At 37.8% G+C, this 19,193-nt stretch overlaps 1 protein-coding gene across 3 annotated transcripts in view; it reads left to right on the top strand.

Moving 5' to 3' along the window:
- LOC139948523 (pre-B-cell leukemia transcription factor 1-like) overlaps window positions 1–17,422 on the top strand; it is a 178,669-nt gene extending 161,247 nt beyond the window's left edge. The window contains exons 7-12 of one of the 3 annotated variants that reach the window (XM_071946699.1): window positions 6,775–7,025; window positions 7,772–7,965; window positions 8,472–8,607; window positions 9,007–9,196; window positions 9,667–9,788; window positions 11,668–17,422. In XM_071946699.1, the coding sequence (XP_071802800.1) occupies window positions 6,775–7,025; window positions 7,772–7,965; window positions 8,472–8,607; window positions 9,007–9,196; window positions 9,667–9,788; window positions 11,668–11,832 (1,058 nt within the window). In that variant the 3' untranslated portion in view covers window positions 11,833–17,422. Of the gene's footprint in view, window positions 1–6,774; window positions 7,026–7,771; window positions 7,966–8,471; window positions 8,608–9,006; window positions 9,197–9,666; window positions 9,817–11,667 lie in introns of all 3 variants that reach the window. The other 2 variants (XM_071946700.1, XM_071946701.1) reach the window with 2 other exon arrangements.
- Window positions 17,423–19,193: the final 1,771 nt, after the last annotated feature.

Raw genomic sequence — 19,193 nt, 5'->3', positions numbered from 1 at the left:
GTGAGTACGAGGCGCGCAGCTTTTCATCGTCTAACGAACATTCCCCCACCTGGTCTTGATGACTCTTGAGGAGAGCCCTACCCGCTCGGGTCTAGCGGTTTTTCGGCGGCGCGAGTTTACCCCCGGTTTCGGCTTGGCTTGTTGTGATGGTTAGGACCGGGCCGAGTGGCAATGGAAGTGTTCTCACTTGGGGGATTGTTGATGGAATCAAGGATTGGATGAAGCAGATGCTATCATCCGATAGCGTCTTCGTGGACGTCCCCTGTGGCGCCATGCCAGTAGTAGGGGGACAGGATGAAGGGCATTCATCTACCCCTGTCGGCCTGTACACCTGCTAAGTGGCGGGGGTACATGTACCAAATAACCCTCTCATAACTTCAACTGGGCGCTTATTTTGTACCCATCATTGATCCAAGACTAAATAAACTTTGTTACTGGTGTTGGAAGTTTCTAAACGGCTGTCGATTTTATAAAAGAAAACATTCTTATATGTATTAGTGTGAGATGGATTTTGATTGATTGATTGATTGATTCGTACCGTAACTCCTTAGTGACAGTTGGAGTTGAGCTTTTTGTAACTTGCTATACATCCTCATTGGTAATACTGTTAAATTGTCTTTCAAATCCTCCTGTATTTAACAATCATACAATTTGAGTAATTATCATAAATTTTAACACTTATTTGGGTAATCACAGTAGATTTTTTCGATAGGCCTAAGCCATGAAAGACATTACAAGTTTTTTATTCCAAACTTCTTTCGTTTTAACTGATAAACGAACGAGTCTTATACACCATGGTTTTCCAATTAATCCCAACCGTTAAGCACTCATACACTCACAGTCAGAGGCACTCTGAGTTTTAACAAGTATAGAAACAGCTAGCTCCCGTGACACCATACCACTGCCTGTAACACTACAAAGCTCTTTACCAACCGAATCAAGCTGGTCGAGAGATGACACTGATGTAGCTGAGCTCGATGCCGTTCCAATCAGAAAAACTCCGCTCTGTGTCGCCTCTTGTTTTATTTCCCCATCTGTATTTGTAACACTATTAGCCTACCCCCCAAAACGGAACACATACAACACACCTCGTAGGTTTTCTCATTGCATCTGAACATACTTAAGGGGTCGGGGAGGGAAAAGAGAAGAAAAAAAGGAGCTGAGGGAAAAAAAAAAAAGGAAAAAAAGCAGGAGGACTGCCCAGTCTTGCTGTGCAATCAATCTCGGCACAGCTTCTAACTGGTTGGACCCATTCATCTTTATTTGATCCCTGACACTTTACCTGTCATTTCCAATGAGGAAAAAAGTCCACCCTGGATCTGTCTTTCCTGGTTGACTTGTATTTGCTAAGACTGATGGTGTTGCCTGCGTGCCACTACTGCTACCTCTGCATGCGTGACTGACATTTTCTCACAACACTGTAACATTGTTGACAACCACCACATGTCGAAAAAATTTCCCTATCGGTTTCCAAATTGGACAGTTTTAAGAAAAAGTATCATGATTTTATTAATATTGGTGTGATTTTTAATCTTTCGGGACTGACATTTCTTCTCTACTGCACAATTTATAGCTTTTGGGTTGTTTTTTTTTCCAATTGTTTTTTTTATTTTATATTTTTTATCCTGTTATTTGTGCCTGCACATCAGTTGGATGTCGAAGGAAATTCAATGAAAAGAAAACAAATTGTATATCAAGGTGATATGACAATTTTTTTTTTTTTTTTTAACAAATCATTGATTACTCATGTAATAAATGAAAGATTCATAGTATAGCCAGAAATTTGTTTCAAAAAATTAGATGAATGTGCGTGAATAGTACCTGCTTTAGTGGTACCGAAGTTGCAAGAAAGTAATGAAAGGACAAATAACACCCTTGTTGCTGGCTTTCAGATGCCTGAGAAAGTCTTCATTTTTGAAGCCGTTCTCAGATTCACATTCAGGATGAAAAATTACCTCCTTCTCTTAAACTACATTACTTCAAAAGGTGTCGCTTCTAAAATAGAATTCATAACATCAACAGCTCTCCATTACTCTTTACCTATTTTAATGGCATTTACTTTTGAGTCATTAACAAATGTGTACAGACCCTTTAAATGTGAGACTTGTGTCATTTGAGAAGTTAGTCGATCATGACCTCTGCTGATAGTTGGATTAATAAGGTCAGACATTATAAGTATATAACAACATGCACACTTGCCATCTCATATTGAGTGTCAAGTTTGTACACTGTGTAATGGGACTAACGTCAATAGGATGGTGTAGCATTAATAGCTGTTGCACAAATAAGTCTCAAGATATGTTGTTTTTAAGTGAGCTAAATTTGTTGACAGCACTTTTTTAAACCAAAGTTGCTATCAGGACTTTCTCCTGTGAACTTTGGAGTGAAGTTTTACGTTTTTTCCCCACAAAACACTTAGAGGATTGTTATATTTCTTGTGTCACCTTCTTACAAATGCAAGAGATTTAATATTAGATATATTGAAGTCTCCTAATTTGACAAACAAATGTGGCTCTTTTATACTTCAAACTATTTGAAAGAAACCGGTAAGAGGGGTGGGGGCTTTAAGAGTAAAATGAGTGGAATCATTTACCAGTTGTGTCGACTTGTCTGCTAGTTCCGCCATGTCAAGTGAGATTGCTTCAGCAACATGTCAAAATAATATCAAGGGCTGTATAGTATAAAGGACACAGTAACGAGGTTAGTTAACGTGTGAGAGGAATTGACAGCCAGATTGCTGGAGTGGGTTTAGCAAATTAGTATGTCTCGCCTTAGCGAACTGGGTGGGTTTAACTGGGTGGGTTGCCGCACTGGGTGGAGTTCAGACTTTGCCTAGTTTTAATCAGGGGTAAGGCGTGATTTTGCTTTTAGGATGTGGGCTCAGCTGCTGTGTCATTGTGGATTTATACGCATGAATGAAACCTTGTTTTAGTGGGCAGAGAATTGTACCAAAGGTTTTATTTGCTTTTTCTTCTGTCACTATTTTTATTTTTTTTGCCTATAAGAAGACAGTTTGATAATAAGGTTTTTACCCCAGATATTTCTTGTTTCCTACTATGGATGCATTATTTTCGTTCAAATAGCAAAATTTCAATTTCAATAGGATATCAACTGGATTGGAGGGCAGGGAACAATTTCGTCCAGCAGTTTTACACAGCAAAAGTTTTTTAACTGAACTTATTTTGCACACTGAATGCTAATATTGAGTAGCAAATGATGATTTTGGAGTGGCAACTGTAACAATTTGTGTAGCATTTTTGAAATCATTCGCCAGGGTTTTATTTTCTTGTTTCTCTCATAAGATTCTGAATGAAAGTGCTAATGAGTGTGTGTGGGCCGGGGAGCATTGTCTCTTGAATTTTTGGGGGGCCTCCAGCCCAGGAACGGATTTGAGTCTAGTTCCTTGGCGTAGGGGACTCCGCCGGAGACTGAACGGCTGGATATACTGACAGCTATGGGATTGGCCCCATTGACATCATGTGACCCATAGTGGTAGATGATGAATGGTATCTGCACTCCCCTATCATTTTTCATCATGTGCAGTAGTTGAAAGCAGAGGCAATGTGACAGATATAAATTATATGGCAGTTTGATTTCATTAATTTTGTTGTTGTCCTTAAAGATTGTTGACAAATACTTTTATAAATCAAAATTGCTATCAGGACTTTGTCCTGTGAACTTTGGAGTGAAGTTTTACGTTTTTTCCCCACAAAACACAAAATAATTGATTTCATTTATTTTGTTGTTGTCCTTAAAGATTGTTGACAAAAACTAAATGTCTAGTTTGATTTTGTTTTTCTTTTGGGTTTGTTTAGATTGTACCTGACAAAAACTGAAAGTCTAGTGTATTTTTTTGTTTCAATCTCAAAATGAATGCACCCACTGCAAAAATTGTGTTAAAAAAAAAGTTCAAATTAATTGATACTTATTGAACTTAGAGTTGTGGTGGCAGGCCTATAAATGTGGGATACAACGAGAGTTATTTACTGTTACAACTCTGTGTAATGTGCCTTTAATCATGGTTTAACTTGAACTGCTTGTGACAGTACAGGGGCCCCTACATGTGCATTAGACACAGCAGATGTAAACGCTCCTGCATTCTGACGGGGTCACAAGGCCAATATTTAGCCCATTACTCAATGTCAATGGCCCCACACTACACTGAAAGCAAGGTCTTGATATAGAAGGCTTGTTCATTGTTCAACTCCCCTGACCACAGCTTTAGGTCACAGCAAATTAAGAGAAAGGGGGACCAACGTACCAATTTGCGGAATACCAGAGTCAACGATTTTGGGGGAAATGGAGTTAAAAGTTGTGTGTGTAATTAGGAGGAAAGTCTTTGTATTGCACTTTTTGTTTTGAACATAATTCACAGGGTGTGTTGTGATTATTGTTCCAAGGGTCCCAAAATTGTTTACTTTTACACTTTTTTGTAAGTTTACAGTTATAATAAGTCTGTTTTGCACATCTTGTACAAAATATATTAGAAGCAAGGAAAATGAAGCCAGAACTAACCATGCCCATATTGGTTTGTAAAAAAATGGCTGCTAAAAAGTTCAGTTCATGTGTTCACTAATACAAACCAGTTTTGTCTCGTTCTTACTTTGAGCTTAGCTATTAAACTCTGGATGGTGATTCCAAAATAGTTTCAAATTGTGGTTTTTATGCCACAATCTCCAGATAAAATGATGCTGATTTGTTAGTGAGATTGGGATGAGGTATTAAATGGGCCAACTATGTGGATATTGTGGTTTGGGTTTGTGTAATTTTAAGTAAAAATTGTGTCGAATGTTAGGAGTGTGGAGCAGGGCATGATGGGGGTACAGTGAGGTTCTGTGCTGGGGCAAGTATTACATACATACTTTTCACTCAAAGAGAGTAGGGATTCATGTCATGGCCAAAAACTTGTTCCACAAAAGTATCAAAACCCTTTAAAGGCAGTGGACACTATTTGTAATTGTCAAAGACTAGCCTTCACAGTTGGTGTATCTCAACATATGCATAAAATAACAAACCTGTGAAAATTTGAGCTCAATCAGGTCATCGAACTTGCAAGATAATAATGAAAGAAACAAACACCCTTGTCACACGAAGTTGTGTGCGTTAAGATGGTTGATTTCGAGACCTCAAGTTCTAAATCTGAGGTCTTGAAATCAAATTTGTAGAAGACTACTTCTTTCTCGAAAACTACGTCACTTCAGAGGGAGCTGTTTCTCACAATGTTTTATACTATCAACCTCTCCCCATTACTCGTAATCAAGAAAGGTTTTATGGTGATAATTATTTTGAGTAATTACCAGTAGTGTCCACTGCCTTTAAAGGGAGATGTAGCCTTAGGATTCATGTGTGACATGATAGGACATGATGGATGACGGCAATTTAGAAACCATGATGAGACTAGGGATATTGGACTTTTGGATGATGACAGAACGTGACCTGTTGTGACACGTTTGGGAGGAGTGTTGTGACAGAATGTGACAGGACCTGTCATATACAGTGATGCATTGTGACACATTGTGACATGTCATGACGCAGTATGATATGATATAGCACATTCAGATACAATGTTGAAGATGACTGACATGTTTCGTGACATGATGTGACACATGGTCATCATACCCAGTGATACACCATGTTTTATTCAACAGTCAAATGGTAGCACCTAAAACACATTAACACATTGTGAATGTGGTGTCTGTTTTCAAAGAGAAAAGACAATTTCTTCAACAGACTTTATATTGAAAAGCGTCATACATAATTAGATAAAGTCTTTTTTTGATCGGGTCCCCCATTACTTTTCTGCACAATGTGTGTATGTTATAATAGGGCCAGTCTATGAGGGAATTATTCCAGTAACGTCACAAGAGGGCAGTAGATGAGTTGGTCAAGCCCAACTGGCCAAGGTTACGGCAGAAGTGAAAAGAAGAAAAAAATTTGCTTTTGGTGTTGCACTGAAAAAGTGTGTTCTGATCTGTGTACTTACACAACCATAAAGCAAGCATTTACTATAGTATTCTTTTGATACAATCTGTACACACAGATTTATTTGTATTTCATTTTCTGCTGCAAACATGGCTGAAACTCGATATTAAATAAATGTGAGCAATGCCCTGAGTACATACATGGTGTTTGCGTCGTCTCTTCTTTGCGGTGTATGTACACAGCTTCTTTGGGATCTTAAAAGTCTGTGTGCATGCGTTCTTGGTCATGTTTATACCTGTAGAGATCAAACGAACATACCCGTGGATTGTTAAGCCAACGTCATGTAACTTAAATATGGAATTGTTTTGTCAATGTTTGATTTAACGGGTTGATACATATTTGGAAATCTCACTTGTGAGTTTGTTTTTGTAAATGTCTTTGTTTTGAGTTAATGGTGATTTTACTGTTGTTTGAATTGATGATTATTTGCTCAGACCCTGTTTTGAGTTTATAGTTGTTTTCCGTAGTGTAGACCATCCTGATCATTCAGTATTTAGTACTATACACCAACACTGAAGGTAGTTGACTGACCATGCTGAACTAGATAATAGCCGATTCTACAAACTGACGACAGAAACTGTCAACAGATCTAACTCAGTACAGTTTAGACACTCTCAGTCTTTGATATCGCATTCCAGGCTGGAATGGTGTCGTTATCCTATCAAACTATTGTATGATCATTCAACGGTCAGATTAGCAAAAAGAGTTGCACAATCTGATGAGTAACAAGTCTCAACCGATCTTAATTTCTTTCTAAACCGATTTTTCTTTCTTCTTTCTTTCATCACACAGTTCTTAGTATCAGAGGTGCACAAGAGGAGGAGCCTCCCGATCCACAGCTGATGCGTCTCGACAACATGCTCATCGCAGAAGGCGTCGCCGGACCGGAGAAGGGCGGTGGGTCAGCAGCGGCGGCCGCAGCAGCAGCGGCGTCTGGAGGCGGACCGGGGCAACCTGACAACGCCATCGAGCACTCGGACTACCGAGCCAAACTAGCACAGATCAGGCAGATCTATCATACAGAGCTTGAGAAATACGAGCAGGTGGGTTAATCAATGTCAGCTAAGGGGACCTTAATTAACTCCCCTGCTGGGTGCAAAAATGTCTTAATTGTAAGACCGTGCACCTTTTCATGTTTCTGTCATCTTGAACAAGTTTAACTTCACATGGAATTGGTCGAGCGATATTAATCTTTTGGTTGTGACACAAGATGTATAAAACTGCACAGAATGAAAAGGTGATAATCTATAACTAAAATCACTAGTTGTAGTACAGTCAAAACCGAGAGGGGCTGAGAATCCACTTAACAGTCCATTATGTATACCGCCCTCTTGTGTTCTGAAAAAATCCACTAGAATATGTTTCTCCTTGAAGTATAAAAATGACTGTGTTACGATAGATAGAATATGATGCCAATGGTTCATCAATGAATAAGATCACTCTACTGAGCTTAAAACAGTACTTTGAGAATCCACTAAACAGTCAATTATGTATACCCCCCTCTTGTGTTCTGAAGAAAATCCACTAGAATAAAATGTTTCCCCTTGAAGTATAAAAATGACTGTGTTACGATAGGTTGAATTTGATGCCTATGGTTCATCAATGAATAAGATCATCCTTCTGAGCTTAAATCAGTACTTTAAACATCAAAGACTATTTGAACAATAACTTGGTTCATTTTTTTCCCTTCCAAGTTAAAGTCAGTTATATTGATATTTATCAAAATTATTTAATTCAGCTGATATTTTTGGTTGTTTTCCCCCACCGGTTCTTCGCTGTCCACCCCCAGCAGGCATGCAACGAGTTCACAACACATGTAATGAATCTCCTGAGAGAACAGAGTCGGACGCGGCCGATCGCGCCCAAAGAGATCGAGAGAATGGTCAACATCATCCACAGAAAGTTCAACGCAATTCAGGTTCAGCTTAAACAGAGCACGTGTGAAGCGGTCATGATTCTGAGGTCCAGGTTTCTAGACGCAAGGTGAGGACTTTTTAAGGACAGATATTTGAGTCTTAACTTGACTGGATCTGGATCTGGATCAATATTCTCATTGCTCTTACTAGAGCCAAAAGAGAAGAGAAGATGATGAAGAAAATTCAGTTGTGGGAGGAAAACGCTAGAGAAATATTCCAGGGAAAAACCCACACAGTCATTAGTAGGGACTGAAAACCCAATCCACATAGTGGATTCGAACCGGGGTCCCAGAGGTGGAAGTCAATGCCAGACACCACTTTTTGGCTCTATAGCCAAAGCCATTCTACATGCCACTTCACGCAAAATAATTTTGTGGCATTGGTTTACCAATTTCTCAAAAACTACAGCACCTCGGTGAGTAATAATAAGGGAAGCTTTCTACCTTCATTTATCTATTCATTTAACTGTGAAAGCTTATTTGTAATTCTGTGAAAATTGTGTATTTTGTATTAGTACAAACAGTACACAAAACCTTTAATAAGTTGTTTCTTTGTGTGTTTTTTGTTTCACAGGAGGAAAAGAAGGAATTTTAGTAAACAAGCCACAGAGATCCTAAATGAATATTTTTACTCACATTTGAGCAACCCATACCCCAGTGAAGAGGCCAAGGAAGAACTTGCAAGGAAGTGTGCGATAACGGTTGCACAGGTAAGGAATATAAACCCCTGACCTAACCCCCCCCCCCCCAATCATCCTCCCTGTGGCGTGTCTTTGCCTAGTGGGTAAGAGCACCGAATTCAAACTCTGGTGTTTCTGGTCAGCAGGATGTGGGTTCGAGTCCCAGTTGTGACACTTATCCATGGTGATTTGTCCTTTGGAAGGGACGTGAAGCCGTTGGTCCCGTGTGTTGTGTAACTTCCGTACAAGAATCAAGTGCACTTATCGGAAAGAGAAGAGGTTCGTTCTGGTGTTCCTGGTTTGATTGGCAGCATATTGCACCACAGCATCGTGTAAACGATTACATGGTGCTTTGTAAAATGAGTAGGTCTCATACTTCAAACTTAAAAGTGATGTTTTATTTCCTCTGCCTGTTTCTACTTTGTACAGGTTTCAAATTGGTTCGGCAACAAGAGAATCCGCTATAAGAAGAACATCGGCAAGGCCCAGGAAGAGGCTAATCTATATGCAGCTAAGAATGCAGCGGCCGCAGTATCTGTAGCAACGTCACAACACGATGGCAATCAGAGTCAGCCTCCATCGGCACCCAGCACTCCCACAGGCAATGGTAGTAATCAGGGTAAGTTAAGTTTAGTAGCTTGGAATTAGGGAACAGTACCTGATTTCATGGTTCTGACAACTGTAAGCAAAGAATCAGCGGCTGCAGAAGCAGGGAATTCAACCCTTACGTCAAGCTTATTTCACAAGTTGTTTGGGAATTTTGGTTTGTACACATGCTTACTCCACATTACTAGCTACTCAAACACAACTAGCGCAGAAATTTGGTGCTTGCATTTAAGCAGAGAATGGTGATCGTAAGCACAGAATTTGGCTGTTAGCAGAATCCACCAAAAATTCTCAATGTACCGAATGCCCCCATTTAAAAAATGTAGCGCCTGAACAAATCAGGAATAATTTGCGCAATTCGGCGATCGTGCAGGATTGGTTTGCCCCCAGCCGAAATTTAACCCTGTGGAGAACCCTTGTTATTCTTTTGCAGTTTTTGTACAATTTCTAAGAAAGTTTTTATTTACTCCTTGCCAACGACAGGTTCAGGTGGTTACATGTCGTCCCAGGGTCAGATGGTGAGCCAGGAGGGGTCGTTCATGAACCTACAGAACGGAGACAGCTACAACATGGCCAGTCAAGTGGGAGCCAACGTTCAGTCACAGGTACACTACTGACACACACTCGTACGCTGTAAGCTCCTTCAGGGGTCATTTTCTTTCTGTAATCTTTGTCTGCGTGTTTTTAGTTTTTGTGTTTTTTCTTTTATCCTCATCGTTGTTAACACAGTCAGCTTTTGTGATTTGTTTAGAATGACCAGCTTTTACTGATCCGCTTTTCTGATTGTATTAGATCAACCAGTGTTATTGATCCCACAGTAATCTTTGTGTCTGTTTGTTTTTTTGTTTGTTGGTTGGTTGGTTGGTTCGGATTTTATTAGATCAACCAGTGTTATTGATCCCACAGTAATCTTTGTGTCTGTTTGTTTTTTTGTTTGTTGGTTGGTTGGTTCTGATTTTATTAGATCAACCAGTGTTATTGATCCCACAGTAATCTTTGTGTCTGTTTGTTTTTTTGTTTGTTGGTTGGTTGGTTCGTTCATTCCTTCGTTTGTTCCTTCGTTCGTTCGTTGTTTGTGCGTTCCTTCGTTTGTTCCTTCATTCGTTCGTTGTTTGTGCGTTCGTTGATTGTTTGTTTGTTTGTTTGTTTGTTTGTTTGTTTGTTGCTGCCCAGTCATGGTTTTTGTTTGTACTAAAATAATATTTTATAAACTAAACAATCATTTTGTTTTATCATCATTATCATCATCCTCAACATTATTTTAATCTCAATAATCAGAATCATTAGAGTTTAACAAAATCATCATGATCGATATCTGTAATCATTATGTTCATTATTCCTTATGTTTTTTAAAACCTCCTCACATTTCGTTGTCGCTCCTTCTGCAAGTTATTTCCACCTTGTCTTGTCCCATCGTTTGTTGATCTAAGTCTTGCTGTTGTTTCTTCTTATCTGTCACCATTGTTTTCTTGACCTAAAGTAAATGAATTAAAGGCAGTGGACACTATTGGTAATTACTCAAAATAAATATTAGCATAAAACCTTACTTGGTAACAAGAAATGGGGAGCTGTTGATAGTATAATACATTGTGAGAAACGGCTCCTTCTGAAGTAACATAGTTTTCGAGAAAGAAGTAATTTTTCTCGAATTTTATTTCGAGACCTCAGATTTAGAATATGAGGTCTGGAAATCAAGCATCAGAAAGCACAAAACTTCGTGTGACAAGGGTGTTTTTTCCTTTCATTATTATCTCGCAACTTCGATGACCGATTGAGCTCAAATTTTCACAGGTTTGTTATTTCATGCATATGATGAGATACAGCAAGTGAGAAGACTGGTCTTTGACAATTACCAATAGTGTCCACTGTCTTTAATCACAGGAGGAACTGATATGGAAACCCAGGACCTCCTCAAAGTCAAAATCCATCCATCCCTAGATCATGGCCCCTTTTGTTGTTTTTGGACCTCATTGTAAAAAGGGAAAAAGCCCCAAATGAAATTCTAACTACACTGGGATTAGATTGCAGAATTTGAAAGGAAGGCATATCTTTTAACTTTGTTTTACCCAAATACACCGATGTGTGTGAGCACTGTGTAGTCGGAGCTTTCCCGTAGTTCTGTGGGAAAAAAAAAATCACAGGCATATTACTAGGATGGGATTCGAACCCAGAGCCTTTGCAACTCTAGAGCAGTGTCTTACCAACTAGACCACCGAGATTGCCCAGTAGCTAAAAGCATAGCTGTTCTTTAAACGCTATTCCAACTAGTGCTGACTGCAGGCCTGTGAAAGGGCACGGCCATTTTAATTTTTCAAATGGCATTTCAATTGGAAAATCTTGGCATTGTCATAAAGAAGTAAGATTGTTTCAATCATTGTAAAAGGAGATTTGAAAAACTATAAAAAGCATGTTTGACATAAATCAGTTTATAACAAAGATGTTTCTGTATCCATTGCTCACAATTTTCCCTTCTTTTCTTTCTAGGTTGCTAGTCTACGGCAGGTCATATCCCAGACAGGGGGCTACGGTGGGGAACCATTACCCCCACACACCCAACCCCACTCTATATATGACCCGAGTATGACCCAGTATGCCAACCAGCACGTCTCCGGCCGAGCCAGCGGGGGTGAGGTGGTGGGGGCGTCGTGACGCCGCTCCCCAGGAACGAGCGGAGAGTTGTGATTGTTGATTGTGCCACCGATTCATCCTAAGACAGTGACAGATCGCTGCTTCACCAGATTCTGAATCAAAAAAGATGGCCTCCCTCCATGTTTAAAACGATTTTGAATAGATGAAATATACACGTAGACATTCTTCTTTCTCAAGTGAGAAGATAGCGGACTTTTCGTCAAGCATCAATTATAGTTTTCCTTTTGTGCCCTATTTGTATTATCGGAATGTCTGACCAACTCTTCTCACAAGACCGTTCTTCTCTGCGATGTCTGCTTTTTGTTCTGCGTAACAAAGATGCTCCAAGTCTTCATGCTCTCTTGATGTGGACCTCCGTGCTTCTTTATATATCGCGCCGGAGAGATTCTCTAGAAACTGAATTGTGTCGCCAGCGGGAGTTCAAAAGACCATTGTATGTGTGGTGGTCATATAAAAGTATCATTGTATACATGGCGGACTTGATTTTAAAATCTGGTCAATCTTAGGCACCACCCACCACCCCTCCTTGGAGGACTTCAAAAATATGTGGAGATATTCGGCAAAGAGGCCTTCTCGCCAGGTCAGAAACTTGATTTTGCCGTTGAATATATATTATTCTTCTTACTGGTAGGGAAGGCAAAGATAACGGTAGTCTATTTTTATTTCATAGCTCTTTCATGAGAGTTAATGGTTTTTTACATAAGAATTGTCCCAAAACAGAAGTATGTCTTTATTTCCTGAAACTATTTTGCCAAACAATGAATTATACCTTCTGCTGGCTGTATTAGATATTTTAAGCAAACTTGTCTGTTTTGCCAAATCGTTTTATACAAGGAATTATTTATGTAAAAATGTGTTTGAATAAGACATTGGGGAGAAAAGGGGGGTATGAATTACCTGTTGCATACTGCCTGCCAAACAAAATAATCTGTGGTTAAAATGTGGACATGTTTTAGGACCTTTTGTTTTGACTGAAGCGGAGTTCATTTATATGTAAAAGCCAAGTTTTAGATTAAAGCCGCACTTTCATGGAGGTTTGGGTAAAGATTTGTTAACACTTCATCATATCAGGGTTATTTGAAGAAGAAAGAAACTCAACAACCCAAAACATGTCAGTCACACTCAGTGGAACAATTGTTCAAAGGGAAAAAGCTCTCTGTTTTAAATTATAACCCAAACAAAAGAGCGGGAAAATGAATTTGGTCAAACACAATTGTCTGTTTGTTCCTAGTGTTCAGGAGTTTCACGCTCAAAATGAACACTTTACAAGTTAACGCTCCTTGCTAAATGGAATAGTAGTTCCAGAATTCTAAGAGATTATTTGAAGACCTGAACCCAAACTTAATTTTTATCTTCCAAGATGGAAGGATGTTGTATTCGTGTAACCCCCATCACCCTAATGTTTACCCTATAGAGTTTTCTGTGTGTGTGTGCGTTTGTACGTGTGTTTTTACAAGTATTTCAGACATCATGACATGGCTTTTTTATTTGGGGTTTTTGGTGGAGTGGTGTATTCATTGTCACATATACGTATTCCATCTGTTTTTCAGCTTATTTTTATTCTTAAAACAATGTGCCATTATTTTTTAAGTGTTTGATACTCTTGTATATTGAAAATTTACTAGAAAGGAAAAAAGCGTCTCAAAGTAATGCGTGCATGTAAAACAGTGTAGGCATTTTGCTTTTTAAATTTCGAAGACTGGCTGTTTGCCTCATTTCAGTTTTGATAAAACCACGTGGTTACTTGATAAGTTGCTTATTGTCGAGACCAACCAATATGTCATCTCTTAATTTGTAAATATGAAATTAACAACAGTAACATTGCCTTTCAGATCTGGTTTGTCTACATTTTGGTTTTTTTTTAAATGCAGTACAACACTAAGCCGAGAGAAATATTAAGTGTGTATTATGGTTTTATTTGATTTTATTTTAAAGTTTTTGTTTGTATTTTTTTAGGGGGTTCTAGCTGCCAATGGTTTTTGGCTGTTGCTTGTTGCTTTCAAAATGCACCCTTATTGGACAACATATTCACATCCCTCACTGCATTTTCTGGCCTTAAAAAAAAAAAAGTGTTTAGTTTGTGGAAGTTCTGAGAGTAAATCAAAATTATGATCAAGATTTTTGAACAGGGGCTCTTTTATCATATCAAAGTCACTCTGTTGATTTCTTGCAACAGCTGCAAAACACTAAACAAAGTGAAGGTCATATGGCATCATTCACATCTTCCTTTTCTCATTACGACAATTTGACTCGCTGATTGAGTGCACATGAACGAGATTAAAAAAACATATCTGTTACAGCGTTGGACACACACTGTTTATCAATGAATGTGCCATTTTTAACTAATTAGCGTCTACTACCAAACTTGATTCATTGAATCCAATTAACCCAGAAGTGTTTGTCTTTTCTTTTTTTCAAAAACAAAAAAGTCAAGTATTTATAGGTTGCAATGAATTACTGGCGATAGATTAGACTTGAGTGCGAAACCTCAATCAAACGATGTAAACAGTTTGAAGGGTTCTCATTTTAACTATGACATCAACTGTTGTCATTTTTAGCGAGCTGTATTGGTGATAGTTGTGAACGACTGTGTTTTAGCATTGGTTCACATCTTGCCTGCCGAAAACAATTCTTGTATAGTTGTGGGATAAATGAAATGAGAATGCACTATTGGATCTTGAAACAATCGATTCACTATATCAACATTTGTTCAAAAGAACTCTTTTAGAAACAAAAGTGAAGTTCCTGTGGGGTTCTTTGACTGAAAAGGATTGTAGTTTAAAAGACAAAAAAAAATGTATTTATCAGCTATGAACTTGAAACTACTGTTAAATTTACTAAAAAAAAAACAATGGCATATTTTCCCAAAACAATATTTTGTGTACAGCTGTACTTTACACAAATGCAGCTAAAATAGTGAACAATTATTTATTCTCTACATTTTCCTACCTGTTTTGGTTTCCAATATACATATTAACGTAGCCAATCATAACGAGAGCCACTACGCAAAAGGCTACGCTATTTATTGTCTGAAGATTTTAAATGTTTAAAAAAAATGCCAATGAAATTAACCCTTGTTTTCCAGCTGGAATTTTTTTAACGTGACTTGTACATTGTTGGGTTTTTCTTTTTAGTTGTAAGTTATATTAAGAAAAAGGAAGAAGCAGTGAGTTTGCATGCAGGCATGCCGTTGCTTTGGTCACAGTAAATGACATGGTTTTTTATGGTCCTTGCAAATAACTTCAACAATTGCCAAAGTTCATCCTCTGTACCTTTTCGCCTTGTTAATCTCTGACCTATATAAGAAAAAAAGATCCCGTTTTTTCTTAAATTACGCAATTTTGTTTTCTTTTCTTAAAAATCTAGATTGTAATATTAAATTAACAGAATGGAAATAGAGAATCTTGGGGGATAATGATCATAGTAAAGACATTATGCGTTAATCTTCTTTGCATCATGATGGTTTGAATGTTCGTTGTTGTTGCCAAACCATTTGCGACTGAGAATGCTAGAAATGAATCACTTGATTCAGTAGCCAGCACTTAGGTCAAACAATGGTTTGCACCACAGCCAGTCATAGGTCATCCTTTGACCTCAATGAGGCCAGAGCTAGAAATGTGAAACAAGCTACATATTCTGAGGGGAAAATAAATTGTGCCACATGTATTTTAGCTTCATGAACAGACATGAGGACACATCATTTTGCAGTTAAGTTCGCGAAAAATTATTTGCTTTTCATGTATCATTTGTTTATGCAATTACAGCCACTTCCTTAAATATGCGGTTTACACTGAAATACAATTTTTTATGTAGAATTCTAGGCGAGCTCTGATTGGACAGGAGTTGTAAGATTGACTTGTTGATTGGTGTATTCTTCCCTTTTAAAAATGTGTTTGGGATCCCAATGGATCTCGTCAAGATTCTTGACAAAACAACAGGATCCCGACCACATTTTTAAAGGGTTGAAAATGAAAAATTCAATTATTTATTACAGCGATAAAAAAAATACATCAAATCATGTTTGGCTCAGTTCCAATTAACCATCGGTGGTGTATGTGATAATTAAGTAACCTGATATGTAAACAATGCATTTTTTTAATGAATGAAGATTTGTCATTAGTTCCTTTGTTACAAGCAGACGTTGATATAATATCTATTCAGTTTTCTATGATGTGTTGAACAATGCACGTGGGGGTTACTGTGTCACTTAAATAATAGCTGATTGTGCACTGAGGTATAAAATATTAGCCCAAGTCACAATGGAGAATTGTTGTTAGATCCGGGTTGAGCAGCCACACATTGTTCATTTTATCCCTCATAAAAAATCCCGCTTTCCCCCCACAGAGGAACAAAGTCAGACATAAATTTTATTTGTGACTTGCCCCAGAATTTAATGCACCTTCTGAAAGTAGACCTGAAAGTTCTGCATTGTGAAAGATTTCCATGTATATGCTGTAATAATTTGCCAAAACAAGGTGTACTAGAAAACCTTGAAGCGCTTAAAATTGTTTAAAATGCTGTTTTTAAGTTTCATGTGGCATGAGATGCATTTGAGGTTTGACTGTACACTTTAAGTCAATAGATGAATTGCACATGACGTCATTGACAATCATCTTTGATGAAATGTGCATGCGTGCAAGGCTATCATTGACTGAGAGTTATGTGCAATGCGAGCACACGCGTGTACTTTTCCAATTGGATATCGCCAATATGGCAATCGATGACGCTACGTGCAATCCATCTATCTTTTTTTCAGCTTTGGTCTATCAATGGACTATCACTGTATGTTTCTTACCATTGTGATGTCATCTGCGATACCTTAGCTAAACCATAGAGTTGATAGAGTTATATATAAGAACTAGAGGGCGCACTGGCCTATGTACTGCCATTTTCTAAGTTGACAAAACAGCATCGCACAGCGTGTGTTTGTGTGGCAATTTTTTTAGTTGACAAAACAGCATTGCGTAGCGTTCAATAAACACAAACTCCAACGAGTACTTCATATTCAAGGCGCGTACAGAATGGCGCGCGTGTCTTGTGCAAGCAACTTCACCAGTGCGCCCTCTATTTCTTATATATAACTCTATGAGCTAAACTCAGTTGGTCTCTTAAAGACTTTTCCCACACTCCTTGAAGTACATTGTTGTATGCCAGTTTTATTCATTCGTTCATTCGGTTTATCGTTTCATGGATTGTTTTATACTTGGAAATTTTTACCGATAATTATTTTACTTTTTATGAACATATTTTTGCTTGAATGATTTCATAAAGCTATTGTAGTCTAGTACAATATTCATCTAATCTTGTAAAACATTATTTGTTCTTTGCCAAAGAAAGAAGAGTCATAATCAGATTTTACTTCGGTTTTCTATTTTTCCTCTTTTAAAAAAAAAAACCTGTATCATCCTCCATCTGAAGACAAGAAAATGTAATTACGTTGGATCAATGTGGATAAACCTAGGAATCTGTTGCTTCTTTCTTGCCCCTCCTGTTTTCATGTTTTATTTTTCTATCAGTATTTTAATGAAGTGTTTTTTTCTTTATTTTTTCTTTTTTTAAGTAGCCGAAAGGATGAGTTTGCTGGTGGAACCGTACCGTAGTCTTATTTGGTGTGGAAAATTCATCGAAGGGCGGTTTTCTATATGTTTGCAATTATCCAGTGCCAATGGGTGGTGTTTTTATGATTTTTTTTAAGTTGACTGTCGGGGGATCTCAACGTCGAACGTGATAAGGTTTTGAAAAGTCACATCAACAAATGGGTGGTTTTAAAGTATTGGAAAGACGCTTGCTTTGGGAGTCATGTTGACACTTGGTGGCAGCAGACATACTGGTTAATTTTCAGAGACCTTTTTTCACAAATACCCATTGCGCAAGCGTGTGTACCGAGTATTTGTGATAAGGTCTATTGGTTCATCATAGGCCCTTTTGAAAACCATGGGTTGGGCTCTGACTTGGGCTCTGGCTTTGGCTCTGGCTTTGGCTTTGTCTCCTTCAGTTAGAGAGATGGCTAGCTGAAGATTTGGCTCCAAAAAGTTCCCAAAAGGGCTTGTGAAAACAATGGAAAACTACCCAGTATGTTGACTGCCATAAAAATACTTGGCGCGTCTCACGATAAATACGGCAGTTATTGCAAGACGAGTTGCAAGTCATTTTTGTTTTCCACTGTATCACCAAGATTCATAGACTAATATTCCAGGCTACATGTGTTCACTTAAAAGATGAAGAAAGATATTTTTTCTTGAACTTCTGTATAAATAGTTTTTTTTTTAATTGATGGGTGCTATGCACGTGTAATTAATCAGAGTGTAATGTAGAAATTTAAGGCCATAATTTTCAGTTAATTTAGAACTTAAAAATTACAAAAAAAAATTACATAAACCTCACTTTAAAATGTGAATTTTTTGTACATTGTACAGTCATTGTAGAACAGTCATTACTGGAGATTTAAAAAAAAAGTTCAGAGTGGAAGGGTTAAAGTTCATACGTAGGTCATAGGTCATGGAAATTTAAAATCACTTTGTACATAGTTATAACATTAATAATAATAATCAAAATGATGCCTTAACCCTTGCACTCTGTCTTTGTAGTTTTAGAAAAGCAAGAAACTGTTGCTTGTACTGTCTCCGAGGTTGCTAAGATTGTTTTTATAAGAAGAATCCATGTATTCAGTGTTTCCGTTAAGAAAATAAATTATACCTCACTGTACAGGCAACACTTTCTGAACGATATTTAGTTTAACTGTACATTCATATGTACTGGTTTTAACATTATAGCCTAGCATATTGAACTGTTGAGAGATAACACAGACGATTAAACTGTAGTAACACCCCCATGGTGTAAATAATACACTTTTACAAATTCAAGATACACTTCACAGTGCTGAAAAAAACCCAGTTCAGTGTGTTTCTAATACACCTTTTGTTTAATCGTGTAGTAACACCTCAGTGTTTATAATACACTTTCATAGTGGTAAGAATACACAGTGTTTATAGTACACTGCGTAGTGTTTATAATACAATGCATAGTGTTAACAATACACTGTGTGGTGTTTACAATACACTGCAAAGTGTTTATAATACGCTGCGTAGTGTTTACAATACACTGCATAGTGTTTATAACACACTGCATAATGTTAACAATACACTGTGTAGTGTTTACAATACGCTGCGTAGTGTTTATAATACATTGCAAAGTGTTTACAATACACTGTGTAGTGTTTACAATACACTGCATAGTGTTCATAATACACTGTAATGTTTACATTATACTGCGTAGTGTTTACAATACACTTTATGCTGTTTCACACTTCTTGGTGTTAAAGATGAGTTACAGCCTTGGTATTTTCAAAAGTAATCCGGGAG

The sequence above is a fragment of the Asterias amurensis genome, chromosome 15 (genome assembly GCF_032118995.1).
Source record: "Asterias amurensis chromosome 15, ASM3211899v1".
NCBI classification, from domain to species: domain Eukaryota; kingdom Metazoa; phylum Echinodermata; class Asteroidea; order Forcipulatida; family Asteriidae; genus Asterias; species Asterias amurensis.
Note: the sequence above shows the minus strand (reverse complement) of the source record. Positions and strands in the feature narration are given on the sequence as shown.